Source organism: Magnolia sinica, chromosome 13, assembly GCF_029962835.1.
Source record: "Magnolia sinica isolate HGM2019 chromosome 13, MsV1, whole genome shotgun sequence".
Classification (NCBI taxonomy): Eukaryota; Viridiplantae; Streptophyta; class Magnoliopsida; order Magnoliales; family Magnoliaceae; genus Magnolia; species Magnolia sinica.
In genome coordinates this window covers 58,604,614-58,630,151 of record NC_080585.1, presented here as the reverse complement: position 1 = coordinate 58,630,151, position 25,538 = coordinate 58,604,614, and the positions used below count along the sequence as shown (strand labels likewise).

Here is a 25,538-nt window from a genome sequence, read left to right as displayed (position 1 = left end):
CAGAAATTGGATACAGGTTAGGGGCTATAGTTAGCATTAGAAGTAAGGTATTTTCTAACGGTAATAGTGGCCGTAATGGCCACCAACGTTACCTTTATGATATGGGTTGTAACAGCCCCTATAATGGTTGTTACGGTCTCTCTTTTTTTTTAAAATTAAAAAATAAATAAATTCAAAAAACTTGTATCGTCCCATAATGGACCATTATGGAGCCATTACAGCTTTTACAGGGAGTGTAACCGGCGTTCTGGGGTTGTAATGGCCGTTGTGGGTCATTTATTCCGTAATGGCCACTTAGGCAGTTATGACCCCATGGCATGTAACAGTTGCCACCGTTACCTTCACATAACAGCCTTTACAACCCCGTAATGGCCGTTACGGCACACCATGATCAGAACCGGTGTAATTCACTTGAAAGGAAAAGAGGGGAAAGAAGGCACAAGAGAATTGGGCAGAGATTTGAATCAAATAATGTAGACCACCTATAGAAAATGGGGTGTCTGCAGCTCTCTTATGCTCTCCCTTCCACACTATATACTTAACAAACTCCAAATTTAAGCCAAAACTTGAAAGGACAACATTAAATTGAATAAAGAAGATGGCCAAAAAAGAGATGTACATATGTTGGGGGCTTGGAACCATTTCTTACAGGTCTCACCCACCAATTTTAGAGGGATATGATACAACAGTTCCCACCAAAATGATGCTATGATGTAGGATTATCACCTGACTGATTCGTAATATCATCTATACCAGTTGCTTCTGTGCTGTTGAAGCTAGGAGTATCTAAAAGTTTATAAGAGGGTGGTACAATCTTACGTGTCTGCAATCCTGTTAATCGTGCAAGATCGATCCATTGCTGCCAGCATTGGAAAAAAGAAGATGCGTTAATGCAATGAAAATTTGTGTTGGTTCTGGTTTTAGTAATAAAGAAGCTGCATAATAGGACTACATTTAGATGCAATACTGAATTGAATTCCAATATTAGTTCAATAGAGAGGAAATTGATCATCATCATCATCTAACCCTCATCCCAACTAATTGTTAGATTCCTTAGCATTCATAATTAAGTAGTCCCCCCCCCCCCAAAAAAAAAAAAAAAAAACCACACACAATTCAATAGTACACCCTAATTGACACTAGATTTCATTAAATCTGCCAAATACCGTATTTCTCCCATGATAAGAAGGCAAGAGATGACAAATAAAGATCCCTAGAAATGCACGAAAAAATTATCCTCTTTTGTTTTCATCTCATATATAAATTTTGTGTTCATGATTCTTTTGTTGTTTGTTTTTTGGGTGAAAGCGTACCTTTAGGGAGTACGCATTCACCCCAAATATCTTTTTTTTTTATTTTTTTATTTTTTTTACACACACTCACACAACCACCCACACCACATGGTCACTCGATCCCTGGTCTCAGTGTCTGTCTACCACTGAGCCATGGGGCCAAACCCCACCCCCCACCCCCCCAAAAAAAAAAAAAAAAAATCTCATTTGATTGGGTTATAATAACTAATATTCCATCTTTTAGACCACTAAGTATTAAGACTATGTTGACAATTCAATCTTACTATTAGAAGGCAGGATATTGCATGTGAAGTTCATGTTACCAGTGTTGAGTTGTGCCCCATGAAAGCCAATTAGGCTATCCATAGCTTCTCACGTTATAGGAACCAGAGTATATTTGATAATGCATGATGGTCAAGCATAATTGCTCTCATTCCAATGAATCTGCATCTTAAAGAGTTATGTGACCATCAAAGAAATTGATTAAATTCAACGAGTCTCCTAGTGGCATTGTAGCAATCCAAGTGCACTAATTTGGTCAATGACACTAGGAGACGAGGCCTTGACATCAAAGGTATTTGCAACAGATGATGTGGTTGGGAAGTACATCAATTGAGGTTGTCATTGTACTGGATGACTGCTCAAAAGTAATAGTCAACATGAGTTGATATTTAGATACAGGGTGACTGGACCTGACTATGCAGAGTCTCAACTTGAATAAAGACAAAACCAGTCAGTCCCCGAGTCATAAAATCATGAATTCGGTGGAGGGCTCTTCTTCTTTAAGGGGTATGGCTAGATCCCTCCTCCAATGTGTTAGCTTTTTTTTTTTTTTTTGGCTTGGCATATCATTTGTGTGTTTTTGAGTTCCTCCTAGGATGTTAATTTGTTCTAACCTGACAACAAAATTAGTGTCAGAGTTAGGTTCTAGGGCACACTGAAGTCCGCTTGAGTAGTCTTGCATTCTACACTCTCTGCACTATTGTCCCCTTTATCAATAAAGATTGCTGCTAATAAAGAGAATGCAATAAGAATAGACGTTATCGGATTTCAATACACATTGTCTTCGAAGAATCATGGAAAAGATCCAGGTTGGATAATGTTGTCAGATCTATCATGACGTTAGCTGTATACCATGGGAAAATATAATCTTGTGATAGACAACCAAATAATGCCGCAATTTCAAAAGTTGAAACAGATCTAACCTGAGTTCCCCAGTATGAGTTAATAGTGCGAACAATGAAAGATAACATATTCACAAGTAATGGTTGAGATGATAGCAAATGATCGGATATCCGATGTTCCACTATTCCAGCAATTATCTGCATTACAGTACACAATGGTGTTAATAACACAAATCTCTCAAAGCGAAGATGAAAAAGATAATTGGAAATGAACATTCAAGATTAGAAAGATGTATCGTTAAAAGCGTGGATCAAATTAACAGTTGAGCGTATTATATTGAACGCTCAGCTCGTACCATATATGCATCCAATATACAGCTCGTAAGATTCATTTTGCTTTTATTAAGAGTGCATTTGGTTGCACCAAATATCATGCAATTTCATTATATTTCATGATTAATCAGTCTAATTTGGTGCAAAATATCATGATGTTTAGTGCAACCAAACACAACCTAAATAAAATCCAGAAAAAAAAAAAAAGTATGAAAATGATCAAAAATTGAGAGGATCCAATGTTGTCAAACCTATTAGTGCACCTATTTGTCAATCACGTGGGTCATGTATTAGTGAGTCGGTTGAGCCCTTAGAAGCTAAAGACCGAAGACACAAGAGGACATGAAGCATCAAGGAGTAAAGAACAGGTTAATCATGAGGTGCCTTGGTGACCCTAACCTTAAATCCAAAACGACCTAACCTCTAGATAATCCATTCCTTAAATAGGTAAACCATTGTTTGATCATCCCCTAGCCTTAGGAGCTCATTTGAAACATGATAAATCCAGCTAAAGAGGTTCAAAGCTGTTGTAAACCAAACAGCCCAAAACAGCAGACTCTCGATCGATTGAAGATGGCCTAAACTATCCAATAAGTTCTTTGGCCTATTTTGACCAAGTTCAATCGATCAAAGGCTCTCAGTTAATTGATCGAACTAATTGTTTTCTGTCTGTTTTAGAGCCGTTGCAAATTGATTTGTTTATAAAAGGCATTTAGGCTTTTGGGCACTTCGATGGGTTTTTGGTGCCATTAAAGCTTAGGTGATTCCCCACTCTTAATCCATTTCCTAAGCCTTTAAACCTATGAGATTTAAGTTATCTTCCTTGAGATTACCACTCTAATGAGGATTTTAACCTCCATTATGAAGATGCACTTGATCTCCACTAGGTATATCCTGGTCTATATCCTCTAGAATACCCATCTAGTTGAATCTCTACTAGGAACAACTAAAACCATTGGTTGTAGGAGATTCAACCCAACTCCCACCACCTTGGTCACCTCATAGGTACATCGCATGCAAGGTGTTTGATCGTGGAGCTGAACCATTCGACTTCAATGATCGTGAGAGCAAATGAGAAGTTAATTCAAGCACGGGAGAGCATTGAAGAAGCATCTCAAGAAGGCACAACAATGAGGCTCAATCCGGTAAGTAAGTTGTCATGTTAGAGTCCATACACTCCTTATGTAGGATTGACTGTAAAGTTTGTGACCCAAACTCGAATAGGTTCTAGTGTAGGACATAGGTTTTTGTGTATCACTGAATTCACCGGACACATGTGCATACGTGTTGGTCTCTATGGGTGCTTTCAGCGGGACTAAACGTAGGGCTTTGGATTATGACTGCATTCACCGGATACGGGTGCATACGTGTTAAGTCTCCATAGGGAGCCTCTTGTGGGAGTGTACGTAGGTCCCTAGATTAGGATTGTAGTGGTTGTTGGTTAGCCGATAGAAAACCAATTAAGTCTCCCCGAGAGCCACCAACACGGGTGGAAACGTGTTCCTTCGACACAAGAGTGTATGTGCGTTAGGTACTTGTGTAAGGCTGAAAAGGTTAGAGGTGAACCTAATTTAAAACCTCCGAAATAGTGAAATCTGGTATACTCGAGGAGAGTGCATCCGCCAAGAGTGGAGTAGGCAAGTGGTCGAACCATTATAAATGCTTGCGTTTGGGATTATTATTTGTGCACATTTCTATTTATGCTTGTCAGCTTATCTCGTTGAATTATATGAATGCATAATTAGATGTACGTTAGGTATTAAATTGTCTGCACATCTCACACACAAGATCACTATCATTTTTATATACTAATTGCTTATAGTGTTGCATCTATTCTTGTCTATGTGATTGGACTCAGTTGGCTTGGAAGCCTAAGTGTTAATTGGTAAATTGGTCGTTTTTTAATTTGTTGTTCAGTTCACGAGAATTAGTTGATTAAGTGGATCCTTGGCCTGTGCTAAGCAAGCGATTCTCATTATGCAAATACCTCATTGTTTTAATTAGGCAAGAATTTTAAGTGGTCCTATATGCAACCACACCGCCCCCCCCCCCCCTTTAAGACTTAGTTGTAATTCTAAGCTCCTCTAAGCTTCCGCGTGCCGTAGTAGACAATTCACACAATTTGAAAAACCGAGTTACTTATCAAGCATTAAATATCCGTACATGTGGTGACGTGCATGGGATCCAGAGTTTCAACTTTAGGGACCTCCTATGATCATTGCCACTGGTTGGATGACTTTTTGACAATTAAAGATGGGTAGGAAAGAAAATTTCCAACCAACAATCGCCATTTAATGGGCAAAAGTTCCCCAATCAATTGATAAGATCACATCAGTAGTTTAATTTTTGGCACGTGACCTGTTCATGGTAGCACACAATTGAAGAAAAGTCTAGATCTCATACATCCATCCCTATGTATGGAGATAAAAGTGTTTGAATCTTGATGACCAACTTAGACATTAGCCTTTAGCTCTGGAATTCGGATACTCCCTTTACAAATTCCACAAAAATGTGATGATTATAGAGAAATAAGAGTTATGAAGTTAGTGACAGAATGGTCATTAAAACAAATAAATAAAGTATTTAAATTAAAAGTATGCTAAATTCAGAATGCAAAACCAACCCAGCTAGTTGGGACAAAGCCTTAATGATGATGGCATTTAAATTCGGAATGGATCTCTGATATAACCAAAGGCATTTATCGTGATGCGTGCCTGACACAAATTGAAGCATCTCGATACTACAAAATGTATGTTTATCGTGATGCATGATTTCAAAATTACAAATCAGTTCAATCCAGTACCTTGAACATCATTTCAAAGATTGGTCGTAGATCTGAGCTCATCCATGGAGGATTAGTTTAATATCTTTGGAAGCTTCACTGTTTGTTTTATGTTTTGATAAACCCGCTTGCAATGTATAGCACACATAGGATAGTGGAATACAGAATGTATCACCAGGTATCAGATCCTCTACTAATTTTCAAAGACCAACTCAAAACAATAACCTCACAGAGTAGTTGGTTTTGACAAATATTTCAGTACATGTGGGCTAATACCCAGGATCATTATGATCATCATCACCTAAGCCCTATCCCAATTAATTGGGGTTGGCCAATACCCAGGAAGTTTACCAAAAATCTCTAAACTATACAATATTAGAGAAGGGAGGAAGGATATATTGACAGTCCTATGAACACTCCTGATTGGTATAAGTGCCAAAGTAAAAGGTGATTAACAAATTATTCATGCATATTCCTGTACCTGATACCGCAAATTTGCTGATGTCCCAAGAAAAGATCCATACACAACTGCTGTCTTAAGTATAGGAGATCTTTTACGTCTTTCATTCACAATCAATGAAGGATTCAGTAATCTACGAACAGCAAACAAAACATTTGAGGCTGCCACAGCCCCAATGCTGGAAATAAATCCAACACCAGCAAGTTTCAGACCCCCAATGAGCACGGAAGCAAGCCTATGGATCAGATTCCAGTCCTTCCCAACATTATTCCTTTGAAAAGCATTGTCTGGAACAGATCCTAAAAGGCCCTTTAATAACTCCAAGTTCTCAGGGACATTGATCTCATCAGCATATGAAAGAAATGATAAAGTTGGGGCAGGAAGCCACACAGTAAAAAAGTCAACAACTGAACCCCTGACAGTATCAGTAACAACATAGTCAAGCTCTTCAAAAAAATTTTCTTTACGCCTTTCATACTGAGCCAAGAGAGTTGTTGTAATTGATATAGCTTCTTCTATAGCTAGCCTATGTAGGAACTTGGGATCTGCCAGTAATCTTTCCCGGAAACCCTGCATGAAAATGATTTGGGAAACAAATGTCAGCACCACTGCAAATAAGATTTCCATATCGTTAACACCACTTCCAATCAAAGTTCATCCCAACATATCCATGGCCACCACCACCACTAGTGCTGTAACTACTGGTATTTGTCATTTTCAGGACATGGAACAGAGAATTAAGAAGAATACGATGACATTAAATGCCTCTAAATGCCACATTTAACAACAAGAAGCTGAGATATATATAGGATAAGGCACCAAAAATTAAAAGAAAGACAAAATCTTCATGCACACTTCTCACCTGGAACCTGTGAGTAAGTTCTGCAATAAGAGGATACTGCTCCAGATCAAAGAAGTTCTGTAGTGCCTCAGGTGATACCAGACCAAGATCAAGTCCTTTTTGAAGGTCCTGATTAGCATATCAAAAAATATATATCATTCATCATTTCAAAAAGAAATATTCTACAGTACAGTCTGCTCATGCAAAAAAAAAATCATAGCAAACCTGGGGTAGAGCATCTCGCCTCCTACCAGCTGCATTCATGACTCGAGCAATTTCAGCACGATCAAAGCAATTCCTACTACAAGGTCTAGCAGCAGAGTACCACAAGAAATCGGCGACTGGGACTTCCCCCTCTCTACGTATGTCCTGCCTTTCAGGATTAAGTAATATAACAGCCTGATTTTTCTTCTGCAACTTCTTTGATATTCTTGCAGGCAAGCCAGTCCCTCTTGATCCATATATAACATGGCTTGCACCTGTTACCACTACTAGCATACCAGAAGAGTCACTATCTACCATTTCCTTCATGATAATCTGGGACATATTGAAATCTTCAACGACTCTTGCCTGAGCAGATAGATATGAACTTGGACCAAAAGAAACAGACTGATTTGAAGAAATCGTGTCTACTGATGACCTTTGAGAGATGGACTTGAATCCGGCAATAAATCCGGATCCAGCAGGAGGAATATATAGTTCACGTTGTGCCTTGGAAAGACCACGAATGCCTTCAGCTTGAACAGTCCTTAAAACCTAGACACCTAAAAAAGTTAAAAGTGAAAAAAGAAAAAGAAAAGAAAGAAACATGTGCACTTCCCAATTCCCACTTATATATAAGTGCATAAACAAACAAATCAATACTAATAAAAAGGACAGAAGAAAATCCAAGATTGGATTTATGTCTAGCTAGAAAGCAAAATTAATTTATAATTTTCTTTCTTTCTTTTTCTTTAAAAGAATATGAACAAAAATCATTATTCTACATTTGATGCACACCAACAATAAAGGCAAAGAAACAGAGAATAAAGGAGACTCAATAACTGAAAAAAAATGGAAGCAACCAAAAGAAAACTAGAAATCCTCACCATTGGATTCAGCAGAAGCTATAAAGCAAGGAACTAATCTTACTTGTCATTAAGATTGAAGCAGCAAGTCTCCGGATAAATTTGTATAAAACAGCATTTATAACTCATTAAGTGTTTCCATCATATATGTTAGACTTAGACCTACAAACTCATCACTTTCGGACGTTCAGAATAAAACATATCAACACAATACATGAGTATTGTGCTTTCTACATCAGCCTCAAGTTCGGATTCCAAAACCAAAGGCAAAAGAATTAGCAGCTAGGAAACAATCAGAATGCAACAGAAAAGAGAAAAGTCACAATCTTGATTCTCTTTGTTCTCATGAATATTGCCATTAGTTAAAACATACGCCTAATTCCAAAAATCATTATAAAACAGATCATGGACCTTTTCCATTTATCCAGCATTCCTAGTGCAGCCAAATCCGAGAGTTTTCTCTTCCTTTTTTTTTTTTTTTTCTTTTTTGAGTTGCATTTGTTTCAATCTTAGATGTCCCCCCCCGGCGTCTGATTTAATTCTCCAATACAAGTAGCAGATGGTACAAATGCTTTGAATTCATCAACCCCCCAAAATAAACACACTTGCAAACTTATGAAATCAAAATTTAGATTAAAAATAAAGAAATAGGGGATAGAAGAAGATAAAATCTAATGGGGTCTAACTGCAAGGAAAAAAAAAACAAAAAGACTAAAGTCACAATCTAGGTTTTCAATATCAATCTAGCTGATATGGTACGGCCTTATAATGACAGATTTTTTCCTTTTTTTAATTTATTTTGAAGGGGGGGCTAAAAAATGTAAGGATCTCAAATATGTGTTCTTTTTTGGTTTTGGACATCTATTTTATGGTGTGACGCAGGCATTCTTTGGTAAGAATGTTGTCTGTCAAGCTGCCTATTAACCCACTAGGTCAATTGGGTTCGGGTTGACTAGGTGATGCAGGATGTTCTAAATTAGAATGCATATGTAAACACAAAAATTATCCAGGGAAATAAATTAAGCAAATCGATTGAAATATTTAACATTCCACATCATAGTAAAGATCATAATAAAGTAAACATGCAATGGTTGAAGACCATCATCACAATCCTACAATACCGTATTCAAATCATGCGTGGATTGGATCCGGCAAGGGATGAGACCTCCCGATCTTGCATGGTTTCAATCCAACAGTCAATGCAGCTTTTTTAGTCCAGGAAATCAAAGGATTTCTGGAAGAGGGACAGCTGGAAAATCTGAGAGAGGGTTTGGATCAATCCTCAGATTTTTAGGGTAAGGGGACTTCAAAGAATTTAATTGTAAATAGTAGCAATCAAAAAATACTAGGTATAGAAAAGAAGAAGAAGGTTGGAGTGTTAGAAACAAAATTTAGAAAAATGAAAGAGATTAGGGGAAGAGAAGAAATTATCACAGAGAGAAAGGGGAAGGAGGCACCAAGCTTTCATTAAAAAAACATCATTAGGTTTAGGGTAGAAAACACCCTATTTATAAAATTCGGATTTTAAACAATGACTAAACTACCCCTATAACAAAAAAGACAAAAACAAAAACAAACAAAAAAACGCGCAAAACAAAGCTTTCTAAAAACATCCCGCGTAACAGATCGGTCTTCTAACTCATCCTACACGTGTGTCCACCTAATGTGGGGGCTTCAATTAATCCAGGGACATGTGTAAGGTCTTCAAAATCCTCCCTGGTTGTGCCACAAACTATCATCGAGCCATAAAGATGTATTTGTTGGCCGCCTTCATCTTTGACAAACCTTAAAGGGATTGATGTCCTCATCACTAGGGGTGCAAATGGATTGGGTCGACGGTTGACTCGATGGATAATTGGACCTAAGTAGAAAACTAGTAGGTTTGGGTCCAAAATTTAGACCCATGTCGATGCAGGTCTAAAAGTTCGACCTAAATTACTAAATGGGCCCTGTCTGAGTCCTCTTAAAAGCAACCCAACCCAAACCAAGTTTTTAATGGGTCTAATTTGGGTCATGCTGAAATAGACCCAACTCGGACATTGGCCATTTCATTTTTTTACCATTAAAACTGATAACCATCACTAATTGGATGGTATGTAACATTGGTGGTGTGAAAACTCAATGGTAATTTCTATACCCTACCTAGACCTGACCCAAATCCAACCCATTAAATTAATGGGTCAACTATTAGACTTCCAAACAACCAGGACCGACCCGAGTTTCAATGGATTGGGTCTAGACACCCGCAAATCCATCCCCCCCAACACCACCCCCCCCCCCCCGTCTGTACATCAAGGTTGACCCGAACCCAGGCTGCATGCTCAACTTAAATGACCCAAAAAACAGCCCAAAATTATGCAAACTAATGCATATATCTAATCTATATACACCATTTCCCTTTAGAAATTTGAGGAAAAAAAATTAAACCAAAAAGCATATAAATAGCATTGACCTGATTTGATTTGGGTAAAATTAAATGGTTAGGAAGTGGCAAAATGTGTACAATCCTTGGGATTCATCCCATTAATGCATATCTCTAGTCTATAGTACACCATTTCCCTCAAGAATTTCTAAGAGAATTTTACAGAAAAAAAAAATCTAATGAAAAGTGCCAAGTCAATTTTCGGTACCCTTGAACAACTCGAAAATAGCCCAAATTTTGTGTAATCCATGGGATTCATCCCACTAATGCATATCTCTAATCTATATACACCATTTCCCTCAAGAAATTTTAAGCAAAAAAAAAAAAGACGAACAATGCTAGTGCAACTTGGGTATAGTTGAACGACCCATAATTTGTGCAATCTATGAGAATCAAACCACTAATGCATTTCTCTAACCTATATATACCATTTCCCTCGAGAAATTTGCCAGGGGAAAAAATCCGATGAATAGTACACGGTTACTATTCATCCCCTTAAGAGCCTTGAAATAGGCCTCAATCAAACACAAATCAAGCATGATATTGGGGACTACTATATTTAAATCTAAAAAAAAACAAGTAGTGGTTTATCGAATTTTTTATTTTTCCTTACATGGAACAAAACTGCTTCGGGCCCTCCAAATCACACTCAAATCCCCTTTTTTGATCTTGTATTTAAGCAACAATGTGGTCAAATCCAACAAACAACAACTCCTCTTACATTTTTATTTTTATTTTTTTGGAGAAAAGAGGTGAAAGAAACGGAAAAAATAGATGAAATGAAATGGGCCCTACTGGCATAACTGATGCACCTTTACGCCTAGTGTGCAACAGTGCCGATACAGCCCATATTGGCTGATAAGGGAGCATTACAGCCCTTTTTTAAGTGCAGCCAGTTCACCCTGTACCATGTAATAAGGGTGGGCATTATGGTTACGTAACATAACCATTTTTCAAAACCATGGTCGCAAACCTAACGTCTATAAGAGTCTCATTTTAGAGATTCCAATCGCAAGAATTCAAAATAATCTCTTTTTTTTCTCATTTGACTAGTTATGCTTTCAAGAACATGTATGTCCTATTAAAAAGCCTTAACATGCCCATGAAACAAGCGAGACCAACCAGGACTATAACTAAATAAAGAAGACTGTTCTAAAAGATATTGTTGTTTAGTTTATTTTTGCTATTTTTTTAGTGATTAGATTTTTTGTATACAAGAAATAATCAAGGTATTTAATAATGGTAATGGCAGGAGTAACGGCCAAACATTGAATCGTTACCTTATGAGCTGTAATAATCGTTAAGGTCCCCATGACAGTTGATTATTTAAAGAAATGAGAAAAAATATTAGAACAACCCAAAAAATGGAAGGATTCAGTTTTGAAGGGAAAAAAAAAAAAGAACTAAAAGGAGACTTATATTATGCAAACTCATAACGGATCATAATAGTCCAAAATTTCTGGCATGGGCCGTAGTGACCCCATATAACGTAACGGCCCATGCTATTTATATTACCTTACAACTAAATAAGTAATGTAGGTTATTGTATTTCTTTTTTACTTCGGAGATTTTTTGCATATAAACAATAGTAATATACAAAAACAAAAGATAACATTTATTTAGCATAATTGTGCGGATATGTAGGCGAATGTGACTTTTAAAAGTTATCATATCCAACACCTTCCATCATGTTAGCATCCTAGTTACATATATGATAATCACAATTAAACAATAGTTACTGAATTGTTCCCAGAGCTCATATTCAAGGAAGAAGAATAACAACAATCCCTTGAGTGGAAATAGGAACAAGAAGACAAAGTTATCTCTATGGGAATTAAAGACATCAGCATGGAGTGAATGTTGACATTTAATGGTCCTTACTCTAGAATGTATCATACGACTGAAGACACCCAGATTGAAAGAAACTATCTTTCACAAAAATGAGGTCAAGATTGTAGTGGTTTTTCACAATACACTTGTGGCGTGGGGAATATATGAGGGACACGTTGAAGGATCTCAATAAACTACACAGATTACAAAAGAAACAATCAAAGATGGCTACTCGACCTTACCAAAGTTGTCCTGGAAAAAGTTCAGATTTATCAGCCTGCATGATTCAATATCTTTCTATGGGATCATGGAGAACATGTCATATCTTGTATTAATTATCAAACAGGTTACATATTTCTTGGTTGGAGCCATTAGAACATACCATCCAGTTGCTTAGGAGCCCAAATAGTTGAGAGTTCCTTGTTCAAGCTCATGAATAGGGCTGTCGGTGACTGGGTTCCCCCATGAGCTTTGAAGGGCCAGACCTTTTGTATAGGCCTGAAATGGTAATCAACAGGCGAGCCTAGACCTGACTTAGCTTATATTTATCAGTGTTAGCTAGTGTCATACATGTCTCTTATTATTATAGCATGATTTTTTCTAAATTGGAAGAAATAAAATTAAGTTCCAGTTTTATTTCTGGTTATACAGTCATAAAATCATCATGGTTATGGATGACTTCTCAAAAAGAATAGAACTAGATAGTAAATCCTAAGTCCTAACCACAAAAAATTAAATTTAAATGAATAGAAAGATTGGTTTCAATAATGACAGAAGATACTGACTTTTGCCGAGAAAAGGTAATAATCTTTCCAAAAAACCTAGGTCTGTAACTCTACAAACATGCTCTCTTTAAGATGGAATTAAATTGTTTGTGTTACATTTCAACATCACCATCATCTAAACCTTATCCCAACTAATTGGGGTCAGCTAAATGAATCTTTTCCTGACAATCCACTCTATCAAGAGCCATAACTTCAGTTAGACCATAGGTCAACTAGTGTTACATATATAACTTAATAAAATAAATGTTTGTCCAACTATTTGCACTTCGAATCCTAGAAAGTACAAAACAGCAATTATCCAATGGAGAAAGTGCCAGATCTGCATCATTTATTTTGTTCTTTATTTTTATTTTTTTTTACTAAAAGCAAATACAAAAAACCATGAGCTAGGTACAGATCTCTAAATCCTTGTCTGTTTTTAGCAAAATTATTTCCCTAACACAAAAGAAATAAGGAAATAATTTACTTTTTCTTTTTACATATAAGAGACATTCCAATCTTTGCAAGAGATTTTGCAAGTGTCTTCTTGCCAACAAAAATGTGATCCACTGATGAACAGAAATAGACAACCAAGCCAAGGCTTGCAGAAGATGAAATTTTTGCTCCCATTTCCTTCAGCTCTTTTTACTTCTATTATTTTTCAAACTGAGGCACATGTGCTGGACATCTGTCCATAAATCTATGCTACTAGCTGCTGATAAGAAATACCTCAAGTGGAGTACCACAAGCAATAAGCCGGACTCCAGTATCACGGCAATAACTTAAAAGAGGTTCGTACTCCTGCCAGCGTTGAGGTGGCCAATGTGTGGTATAAGACCTTAAGCTTTCACCATCAATCCTGTCATGTAATATTGACTTTACAATGGGAATTCAAACATTATACAAAAAATTTCTTGGTCTAAAGAGAATATCTAAAGAATCTTCTCGATTATACGTAAAAACATAGTTAGGACATTGAGAAAATGTTATCATTATCATCATCAAGCCTCAGCCCAACTAATAGGGGTCGGCTACTGAGAAAATTTTATCTCACATACATATCACTGAGCAGTTTATTGAGAAAAGGAAAAAAGGAAAAACATGTCTCTGAAATTCCTCGGAAAAATAAGAGAGCATTCCGAACAAAATTTCATAGATATATTGTCTTATAACTCTTGATGTATTGGGAAAACTGTGCACCTTATCTTGTTTGAGATTTTCCCTTTTTAAATAGTAATAACAGTAACAACAATGATATTTAATAAATAATTATATGATTATAATCACTCTTGGTTTGGGCAGGAACCAAATATATGCAAGTCAATAAATAAATAAATAATGAGCTTCTATGTGAAAGTAAATACCCAAGATAATAAGGAACTAAAACAAGGATGGTAAAGCTCCGAGCATGTTATTCCCCCCTTTTTCGGAATGCATTCCTACTCTCAAGGCTCAACTCAGCATACATGCATATGAGTTTAAATGATTCTAAATAATAGTTTATAAGGATTGTGCAATGATCCCATCTTCATGGACATAAAATGCACTCCATCAACAGGGAAGGCATCAGCAAGCCCAAAGATATGGGGTTAACAACCACAAGGGAATGCCATGAAGTGGCATCATAACATAGCCGATGCATGGAGAAATGGAAGAAGATCAATAATGTCTTCTCTTAATTCTCATATACGGTACTCCACATGTGTGCATAAATCTACATACACCAACACTCCCCCTCAAACTGGTGCATGGATATCATTCATGCCGAGCTTGATAATGATGGTCTGAAGGCGAACTGCTGACGTGGCTTTGATGAAGACATCTGCTAACTGATCTTCTGAACCAATAAAAGGCGTATGTAGAAGCAGTATGCAGATTCCGACAAGATCAGAGGGTTTCTGGTTTAGATTCAAGGACTAAGCCCATAGTGGCTTCCGGCGATAGCAGAGGAATCGAAGAAGGATTCCAACGACAACAAAGGAGGTGGAGATTGATTCTGGCATCAATAGGAACTCCCCAAAGGTTTTCCGGCAGCATCAAACACTTTTTAGCTTGGATTTGGTGGCTCTAGGAGCAATCGAATATCCCAAAGGGATCTCCAACGACTTTAGGGGAGACCTGACTCAGATCTGGAGCCGAAAGTAAGGCCAAATTTGAAATCCGACTGTCTTGGAGGGGTTTCAACCAATGTTTTAAATATCGTTATCGCATAATGTATCACACCCTTGGGATACAGATACATATCGGTTATCGCATGGGATATATCGGTTGTATCGCTGTTGTTGAGAAACATTGGAACATTGGGAAATTGGTCGAATTTTTCAATGAAACTTCAAGGATTGTTGAAAAAGACATCAATACATACTCAGAAATCAAAACATTACAAAAAAAAAAAAAGTACACATAATAGGAGTTTCCTTTGTATGGGGTCCTAATATATGCTTTGTCTAACTGAACTGATGCAAGTATATTCAAAGTTTATTCATATAACTTATAAACGTAAGAACACATGTATGGAAACACAAAAAATACATTCAAAAGCAAAAGAAGAATCACTAGATCAAGTTACATACATGTTTGATTTTGTGTTTTGATACAAAGACTACAACTGATTTGTGAGAAATTGAGAAATTTCGATTTTTCCCAGTTTTCTGCAACTTGGCCCGTCTCCCTAAATCTCGAAATCGAAGTTCCAAATCCATGATTTTTCATGGAAAGCATGAATAATCATAGATTTATAACCATTTGACACTGATTTAACATAATTTACAACAAAAATAAAAATAAAAAATGCATCAGAAATAAAAAATGTTCACTAGATCGAATAGGTGGGATATATCGGCACTATCTACGCGTTTCGTATCGCACAGGTGGGATATAAGATATATCGCGGGATATATCGGCCAATATCATCAATATTTAAAACACTCGTTTCAACTAAGATCCGGGGCCAGAAAACCTACGGGAACTGGATTTCGTTACAGATAGATGCTTGAGATTGCTTCGGCAAGTGGAGAAGTCTCTTATAGATGCATCAATGATGCATTAAGCTTATATTTATAGGATGGTGATGGACAAAATCTCTCTTTCAGCAAGTTACAAGAAGAAGCATAAATCTAATGGTGGGCCTTCAGAATCTGAGAGGAAAGAGGAAAAAGGAATAGGGTTTAAGGAGGAAAGGAAGAATAGAGAAGGAAAAGGAGACGAATATGGATCATTAATTCTTTGATACCATGATAAGTAAGAAGAAGAGAAGAAGAACATGAGAAGAGTGAGTTATCCCTCACCCTCACCTTAAAGTTTTATTTATAGAAAGATACAACATTGAGCATCCACGGTTCGCCAAGTCCTCAAGGAGATCAACAAATGTGTTGTCATTAATCTTCCAGAGTATCATGAATAGCCAATCTTCTTGTTCTTTAGCTGCTTGTGCATTCCCAACGAAAACAAGCTTTCCTTGTGATAATCGTCACCATGGTAACTTCTTGGAACACCTTGGATTGCCTCAGCTTGTTAGCATCTCTCTTGTACTTGGCATTGGATTCTTCCAGCGTCTTCTTGACATCCGCATGCATTTTTATGATCTTCTCAACTATGTTGTCTATCGTGATGCTCATCCCTAGCAATTTCAATAACAACACAATATCCAACGTATGATTAGGAATGCAACCATCCACTATTATGAACGGAGACTTGTCCATAAACCTCTTCGTTGTGTTATTGAAAGCGAACTCAGCATGAGCAAGGAAGAATCTCCATTGCTTAAGCTTATAACTAAAGAGATACTGTATGATGCTCCCTAATGTTCAGTTCAACACCTCCATCCGATCATCCCTATAGGGATGTTATGCATTGTTGTATTGTAATGATGTATCAAATCAACTCCACAGACACAAAGTCCTCCAAAAGTGACTGAGAAATTTGGTGTCACAATTTGAAGTAATTGTCTTAAGTAGAACATGCAAATGTATGACCTTTCTAGGAAAAAAATGTTGGCTATGTTTGTTGTGTCCATTATTTTCTTGCATGAAATAAAGTGCACCATCATAGAGAACTTGTTAACAAGCAAAAATATAGAATCCATTAACTCATTGAGGTGCAGAAGACCCAACGCAAAGTCCACAAACACATCCTCCCATGGTGTGTCTGGCATAGGTAAGGGAACGTAGATGACCGCACCTTGGCTACTTGGCATATATGGCATCTCTACATGAACTTCCTAACATCCCTCTGCAATTACGACCACTAATATCGAACCATGAACCTTACAGTTTATATGCTAAACAAGTTCTTGCACCATTAAAATATTTCCAAAGGTGCATCTACCTCAAATAAATGCCTCGTACTCCAACAAAATAATCTTCAAAAGCACCTTCCCTAATTGAATCATAAACAATTTAGAGGTAACTTCATAAGCAACATTGCAAAGCTTGATGAGGCTTGAGTCACCAAAAGAAGCAAGCTCATTCACCTTCGAAATAAGTATAGCTGTACACAAGCCGAGCTAGCTAGAAAAGCTCGCTCAACTTGGCTCGATCTAGCTCGGTTTGACTCGGCTTAAACGATGACTCGAGGCAAACCAAGCTTTTCATGACTCAGCTCGTTTGAAAACGAGCCGACGTCGAGCAGAGTGGAGCTCGGCTCGGCTCGAGTGTAAACTAAAACGATACATGTCCCTTTCTTTCCCTTCCTCCTTTACAAGCCCTACCCACCACACCCGCCCGAGCTCTCTCTCTCTCTCTCTCTCTCTCTCTCTCTCTCTCTCACCAGTCTCCATTGCACCCGCCCGACTCTACTCAGCCACACCCGCCTGACTCTCTGGAGAGTCTGCCCGACACAACAGCATGACCCGCACCTGCCCAACTCTCTAGAGATTCTACCCAACTCAGCAGCACGACCCGCGCCCGCCCGAGTTTCTCTCTCTCTCTCTCTCTCTCTCTCTCTCTCTCTCTCTCTCTCTCTCTCATTATACATTATTCCATTTCTCAACTCGACTTGACCGAGTTGCTTAGCTCGACCTGCCCAACTCGGAACTTGCACGTTCGAAGTTCATCTTCTTTCTTTCTCTCGACTCAATGGCAAGGTAACCCTCTAATCTTTGATTTTTTATTTATTTATATAATTGTTTGAAAATAAGAAAATCCCAAATCTCAATATTGAGATTTTGGGTTTTGATTTGCAAATTGGAAGGTTTGGGGGTCGGGTTGGGACTGGGTTGGGTTGGTTGGGGTTGGATTGGGTTTGGTTGGGGTTGGGGTTGGGTTGGTGTTGGATTGGGTCAGGATGGGGCTGGGTTGGGTCGGGGGTGGGTCGAGTTGGGTGTGGGACTGGGTTAGGTCGCTTGTGGGTTGAGTTGGGTCGGGTAGGGGCTAGCTTAGGTCAGGTAGGGGCTAGGTTGGGTTGAGTTGGAGCTGGGTTGGGTCAGGTGTGGGTGGGGTGGGGGCTAGGTTTGGTCTGGTTGGATAATTAATTGTGCATGATTTATTTATGGATAGTTACATTTGTGTAATTGGATTAGATTTGTATTTTGTAGAGTTTAATTCTAATTGTGATATTTTTATTTCTAGACCTATAAATAATTGTGGTTATTGGTTAATTACATTCGCTTCAACTAATGTGTTTAGATGGTATTTAATAATTTACCTACCCGTTTAAGAATCCATGTAGAACTACATTGTATTATCCAATGTCCATAACGATCTTGTGCAATTCAAAAAATATGATTTCAGAGAACATCTTGTTATAGTTATTGGTTTAATAACGTTTGTTCTATATATATGTTTAGATTGTACAAATTCGTGGACAATTTGGTAGTATATCATGTACTTAATGTTGTTTGCACGATTTACATGCGGTCAGAAATTCGGTGCATTTCTCAATTTATTTTCTGAATGTATGGTTCTATACTAATTGAATGCCTCCTCTATGAATAACAGATATTGTTAATGCACTAAATCAATATAGAATTTTGCACATATTTGGAAAATTATGGGAAGACGTTGCCGAATTTTCGGCTTGCATGTAAATTGTGTGTGTAGTACATGATATATTACTAAATGGGATAAAAAGTGGAATGAAATTCATAGAGACATTAGGACTTTAGGAGATGGCCGCATACAAATTAGAATAGCACCATTCAAATTCACAAATTGGGATTGTGTAATTGTTTTCTATCTTGTAATTATAGATTATTAGTGAGGAAGTTTCAAGTACCCACGATGCCGGTGTGTCGACCACGTCTCCTCTACATGTAGAGGTAGGCGATGGAAATGAAAACTTTAGAACTTTAGCTACAAGAAAAGGGAAGAAAATGTCAACAATTTGGGAAGAATTATATGAAGAGACGAGAGGTGGTAAGACGAAGGTTATGTGCTAGCATTGAAAGACAACTTTCAAAAAACATCGAGGTTCGACAATTACTCATTATTCCAGACACCTTTCACAATATCCCAAGCAAGGTGTTCCGTATCTGTTACGATACGCTCGTAACGGCCGATACATAATGGTAACCGCCATGAACATTACGCGTTACGGGGTCGTAACGGCCACCCCCTCTTTTTTGTGCCCGTAACGACTATTACGAGCCTAAAGAAAATAGGAAAAAATGAAAGAAAAAAAAAAAGTACACTTATTTCTTCCTTCTTCTTCTTCTTCTTCTTCTTCTTCTTCTTCTTCCTCTCTCTCTCTCTCTCTCTCTCTCTCTCTCTCTCTCCCTCCCTCTTCTTTCCCTTTTTTCATTTCAGTTTCCTTCTCTCTCTCTTCTTTTCATTCTGGGTCTTGGAAAAAGGAATGAAACAGCCACGCACTTCAAATTTATTTTTGAAAATGCTCCACGGTGCACGCTGCACAGTGCACTTGCACTATTTTGTTACGTGGGCCCCACCTTGATTTATGTGTAGTATATCCATGCCGTCCACTATAATGTTTATTTTCCATCGAACCTGTTTATAAGGTCACAAATAGTAGCTTGATCCAAATATATATATATCTATAGACACACACACACATACATACATCTTAAGAAATTTTTAATGGTGGGAATTAAACCCTTATTTTGTGGTTCACCTAAGATTTGGATTAGCATCATTTTTTGGACCATGCCCTAAAATAAGTTGGCAAAAAGGATGTACCACATGGATATACAATAAATGCATTGAGGTGGGCCCTAGTTTTAAAGGGATACTCACTAGTGGTCCACCGAAGATTTAGATCTACCTAAATTTTTGGACCATGCCTTAAAATGAGTTGGCAAAACAGATTGATGGCATTGATATACAAATACATTGAGGTGGCCTGCCTGGCCCACTAGTGGTCCACCTGAGATCTGGATTTACCTTATTTTTTCCAATGCCCTTAAATGAGTTGCCAAAATGGATGGATGACATGGATATATAATACATAATCGAGTGGACCCCAGTACATGGCCCTAAAAATTTATGCATGACGTATATATTAACTCTAAATTAACCAATTAAATTTTGGGACCATTATTGCTAAGTCACAATCCCAAAATTAAATAACTCCTACAATTTTCATCATTAGTTTGCAGACACTTGTTTTTTGAAATAGGACCATTTGATATTTTTCATTTTTCACTGTCCAATAAATATCCACCAATCCATTAGTGGGATAAGTGCCAATAGATTGCATTAATTTGAGGGTAATTTGGGGCATCGAATGGTCCCCAAACCAGCCCCCAATCGACAACAATATTTACCTAAATTTAGTATTAATTTTTTAAAAGATTTATGGGGAAAATGATATTAAATTGTGAGGTATATGAATTACATAACAGGATACAAAAGTCCCTAAACTCTATATATTGAAATAAAATGCACGTGAGTCACGAAGTATGCAATGCACTAACACTATAAATAAAAGGAAAACTTGAAAATATAAGATGTTTTGGTATTACATTCATTATAGTAAATTTATATAGATATTATATAGTTAGAAAACTAAATATAAAAGGTTTGTGATTAATTTCAGGTTTTCAGGTTCATAAATCCATCAGACAACCCGATATAGCATTCTCACCAAAGAGTGAACCGTTACACCACCATAAACATGTTCCAAATTATAAATGAATGCATATTTGGAATATTTAGAATATTCCAAATTTAATGGATATTTTTTCATAATTTTTTTACCAAAAAAAAAAAAATTGCACTGTTTCTAGTGTTCAAAATATCGGTATCGCGTTATATATCACACCCTTGGGATACGGATACATATCGGTTATCACATGGGATATATCGGTTGTATCGCATAATGTATCATTATTGTTGGAAACATCGGGAAACATTGGGAAATTGGTCGAATTTCTCAATGAAACTTCAGTGATTGTTAAAAAAGACATCAATATATATTTATAAATTAAAACATTACAAAAAACAAGTGCATATAATAGTTTTTCTTTGTATGGGGAACTAATCTATGCGTTGTCTAACTGAATTGATGCAAGCATATTCAAAGAAGTGTTTTAAATAGCGGTAGCGTGTTGCGTAGCATGTAGTGAAATAGCGTAGCGTGTAGCATAAGCTACACAATACTTCTATTTTTTTAATTTTTAAAAAAAAAAGAAAAATATGATACCACAGTGGACACCACGCATGTGGGCCATGGTCGCACATGTGGGCCATGGCATAGAACACCACAGTGGACCCCACGCATGTGTCCCACGTGATGGTTGGATGGGTCAAATCCATGCTATACACACCACAGCCCCCATGCATCTTTGTTACATAACAATCGACCTCCTAAAAAGAAAAAAAAAATTTGAAAAATGAAAAAAAATGAAAAAATAACAACTACTTTTCAGCATAAATAAAAAGAAAACTCATTAGCAATGATTAAAGGGCCAAAACATACCTTAAATAGAGATTTAGTCAACTGAAAATGGATTTTTTTGAGCTACATGTCCGCGTGGCTGCGAAAAGAGGGAAACGTGATTTCTGCCTTGTTTGGGCTTCAATGCTCTTGAAAATCTATCAAGAAGATGCTCTTGTAGGTCTGATTGAATGCCTAAAATCCGATCTTCAAAGGGCCTTTTGATCGGTAGGGATCAAAGCTTGAAAATGGCAGCAAGCGCGGCAGCTGCAGCACTGAGATAGGGCTGTTCAAAAGCCCTATTTCGATAGTTTTAAGTTTTTTAAAAAAAAATTTCTTAAAATATGAGTCTCCCACCATCTACTCAAAGGGACAAAGTCTCAGCCGTACATTTCAAGGCTAATTTTTTAATGGTTTAGATTGTAAAAATGTTCAAATGAGTACATATTTATAACCTACAAAGTGCCACGTGTGTGAAGGATGATTTGGATGGATCTGCATGCTGCCACATGTGAAAAATATGGGCCACCACCATTTTAAAACAATTTGTTAACTCACATAATAAAACAGAGCTTTTATTTTAAAGAAAAGTACCATAGTCTTGAGGCGTATGCAACGTATGCTACACACTACCTATGTGTAGTGTACGCTACAACCCTTGTAGCATATGCTATAGTCGAAATACGCTATTTCCATATGCTACGTAGCGTTTTTGGTATGCTACACTACGTAGCGTACGCTACACGCTACGCTACAACGCTATTCACAATACTGATTCAAAGTCTATTCATATAATTTATAAATGTAAGAAGAAGTGTGGGAACACAAGAAATACATTCAAAAGCAAAAGAAGAATCACTAGATCAGGTTACATACATGTTTGATTTTATGTTCGGACACAGATTGCGACTGATTTGCGAGAAATTAATTTTTTTTTTTTCAATTTTCCGCAACCTGGCCCATCTCCTCCAAATCTCGAAATTGAAGCTCTCAATCCAAAACATGAAAAATCATGAATTTATAACAATTTGACACTAATTTAACATGATTTATAGAAGAAAAAAAAGGTCGAAAATCGAAAATGCTCACCGGATCAAACATGTGGGATATATTACACTACTTGTGCATTTCGTATCGCACAGGTGGGATACAAGATATATCGTGGGATATATCGGCTAATATCGCCGATATTTAAAACAGTGACCGTTACACACCCCGTTCGGCCGTTACGGCCCCATATCAGCCGATACGGGGTGTATCCGTATAGGTAACGGTGGGCACCGTTACGCCCACCGATACCAATACGGAATACCTTGATCCCAAGCAACCAAGAAGCGTGAGTGGAGACCAATAAATGTTCTTGTTTTCCACATCTATAGGTGACTCTCAAGCTAGCATCATGACTCATAAGTTCGAGAATGTAAAAAAGTTGATTGCAAGGTTAGTTATAGTCGAAGAAAAACCATTTAGATTCATAAAGAGCAAAGTATTTAATGAATTATGCAAATACCTCAATCCTAAGGTTGATAAGATGTCGTGTATCATTGCGCAAAGAGAGTGCATGAAGATGTATTCAAATGAAAAGGCAAAGATGAGCAATGTATTGAAATGAGTATCACTATAAGTTTAATTTCAGATTTGTGGACATTGTCCAATCAAAGGAAGGGGTACATGTCATTAACAACATACTACGTTGAGGAGGAATGGAAGTTCTGCCAGTCAATCTTAAACTTCTGCCATCTTCCTCCCCCATACTAGTTTGGAAATTTTAGATTGCATATATAATTGTCTTCTAGAATGGAGCATCAATAATAAAATTTCCGTAATAACATTAGACAATGCATTCGCAAATGATAGTGTCATTTTTTACTTACGAAATCAATTTAAGGCAACCGACAAGTTATTCTTCGACAGAAAAATATTCCAGATTCGATGTTGTGTCCATATATTAAATTTGATTATACAAGAATGGCTTAAATCAATTGACCCCATAATAGAGAATATAAGAGAGAGCATTAAATATACAAGGGGGTCACCTTCAAGACTTAGTGTCTAGAATGAGATACTCCATCGTTTGAATGTTAAGTCTCAAAAAACGTTGAAGTTAGATGTATGCACACGTTGGAATTCAACATTTGAACGCATGATAAATCCTCTGTCTAGTCCCCTATAGAAGATGATTGGACACAAGCTGAACATGTTCACGGGTTTCTGAAGGTTTTTATGAATGTACGAATATTTTTTCTAGAAGTAAATACCCTACCGGAAATCTATTTCTTCCATCCCCTTCAAAGATTAAAGAAACTCTAGATAGAAGTGTCATCACATGTCCAGATTTTCTACAGACAATGGTTGAAGGTGGTTGAAGGTATGCAAGTCAAATTCGAAAAGTACTGATCTGAATGCCATTTGTTAATGGCCATGGCTGTTGTTCTTGATCCGCAAAGTAAGATGGCAATATTTAATTATATTTTCAATAAGATTTATTAGACTGAAAAAGCAGGAAGAGAAACCATTAGTGTTCGTTAAGCGATTGTAGAATTGTACAATGCGTATTTGTTAAATTGGCCAAAAGCCAAGACACGGATGAAGTTAAACAACCTGAAAGTAGTTGTAGTTCAACGGAAATTAGTAATAATGTGTTCAATGAATTCTTCTTAGCCTATGAGGAAGAAAAATTAAACAAGGACAATACCAAGTTAGAAATAGACATATACCTCAACGAACCAATCGTGAAGGTCGCAAGCACAAATTTTGAAGTGTTTGAATGGAGGAAGGCACGAGCTCGTGAAGCTAAATACCCTACACCGACCCAACTAAGAGACTTTCATGTATGGGATGAATCCGAAGGGGGAACTGGGGATAAATGACAGTGATTAAGTTGAGCAATTCCAATCGTCAATGATGGCACGTGATATTTTATCAATTCCGATTATAACAATAGCATCAGAATCTACATTTAGCATGGGAAGTAGAGTCATCAGCAAGCATCGAAGCTCTCTTACACCAAAAACAATTGAAGCGCTCCTCTGTACACAAGATTGGTTGCAGCCGATTTGGGGTGGTAGTGGTTTTGAAGTTGAGGATGATGAAGAGAACGACAATGAGGGTTTGGGAGAGAATGTACCTCTACTTGTTTAAAGGAGGTTAATTTTTCATATTATTATTAGTATTGATGAGCGGTTTAACATTTCATCTATTATTATTGGCGATGGTGTTGAATCATGAATGAATATTATGGATTACACTTTTGGATTTACTATTCTTTAAATTACATGTGATGTGTTATTCATATCTTGTTTTTAGTCTTTTAGTTGTTACATTAAATTCCTATTTTTTGTAATTTGTGTAATTCTGTTTATTTCTTTATTTTTCTTATAAAAATATTTATCTTACAACAAAAGGGTGTGCTGTAATGTTTTCAGATGATCCATCCACCAACATTTGGCATTACGGTTCTCAAGTCTACCTCCCAGACTCTGGAAGAATGAAGATTGAATGCAATTTGTGTGGGGCCATATTTGTAAATAAAACAAATCGGCTTAAACTACACTTCTCAGATCGGGGGGAGACGCAAAACTATGTTCCAGAGCATCACGAGTGGTACAAGTTCGATTCTAGGCTCTTGTAGACTCCAACAAAAAGCCTTCCACTCCCTCCCCCACACCGAATACAATTAGCCACAAGATATACCATAACAGGCCTATTGTAATTGATGAAGAATCGGAAATAGAGAGTGAAGAGAATTAGTAGGGAAGAGCAAGAGAAGAAGGAAGCTAGATTGAGAGCTTTGG

The 25,538-nt window shown here is 37.2% G+C and overlaps 1 protein-coding gene across 1 annotated transcript in view; it reads right to left on the bottom strand.

The window, feature by feature from the left end:
• Positions 1 to 566: 566 nt before the first annotated feature.
• Positions 567 to 25,538, bottom strand: part of LOC131223780 (protein RETICULATA-RELATED 5, chloroplastic-like) — a 60,099-nt gene continuing 35,127 nt past the window's right edge. Inside the window, exons 2-7 of the mRNA XM_058219283.1 lie at positions 13,645 to 13,774; positions 7,058 to 7,588; positions 6,854 to 6,961; positions 6,013 to 6,561; positions 2,498 to 2,614; positions 567 to 859 (exon numbers count right to left, since the gene is read on the bottom strand). Coding sequence (XP_058075266.1) covers positions 707 to 859; positions 2,498 to 2,614; positions 6,013 to 6,561; positions 6,854 to 6,961; positions 7,058 to 7,588; positions 13,645 to 13,774 — 1,588 coding nt within the window. The 3' untranslated portion in view covers positions 567 to 706. The remainder of the gene's footprint in view (positions 860 to 2,497; positions 2,615 to 6,012; positions 6,562 to 6,853; positions 6,962 to 7,057; positions 7,589 to 13,644; positions 13,775 to 25,538) is intronic.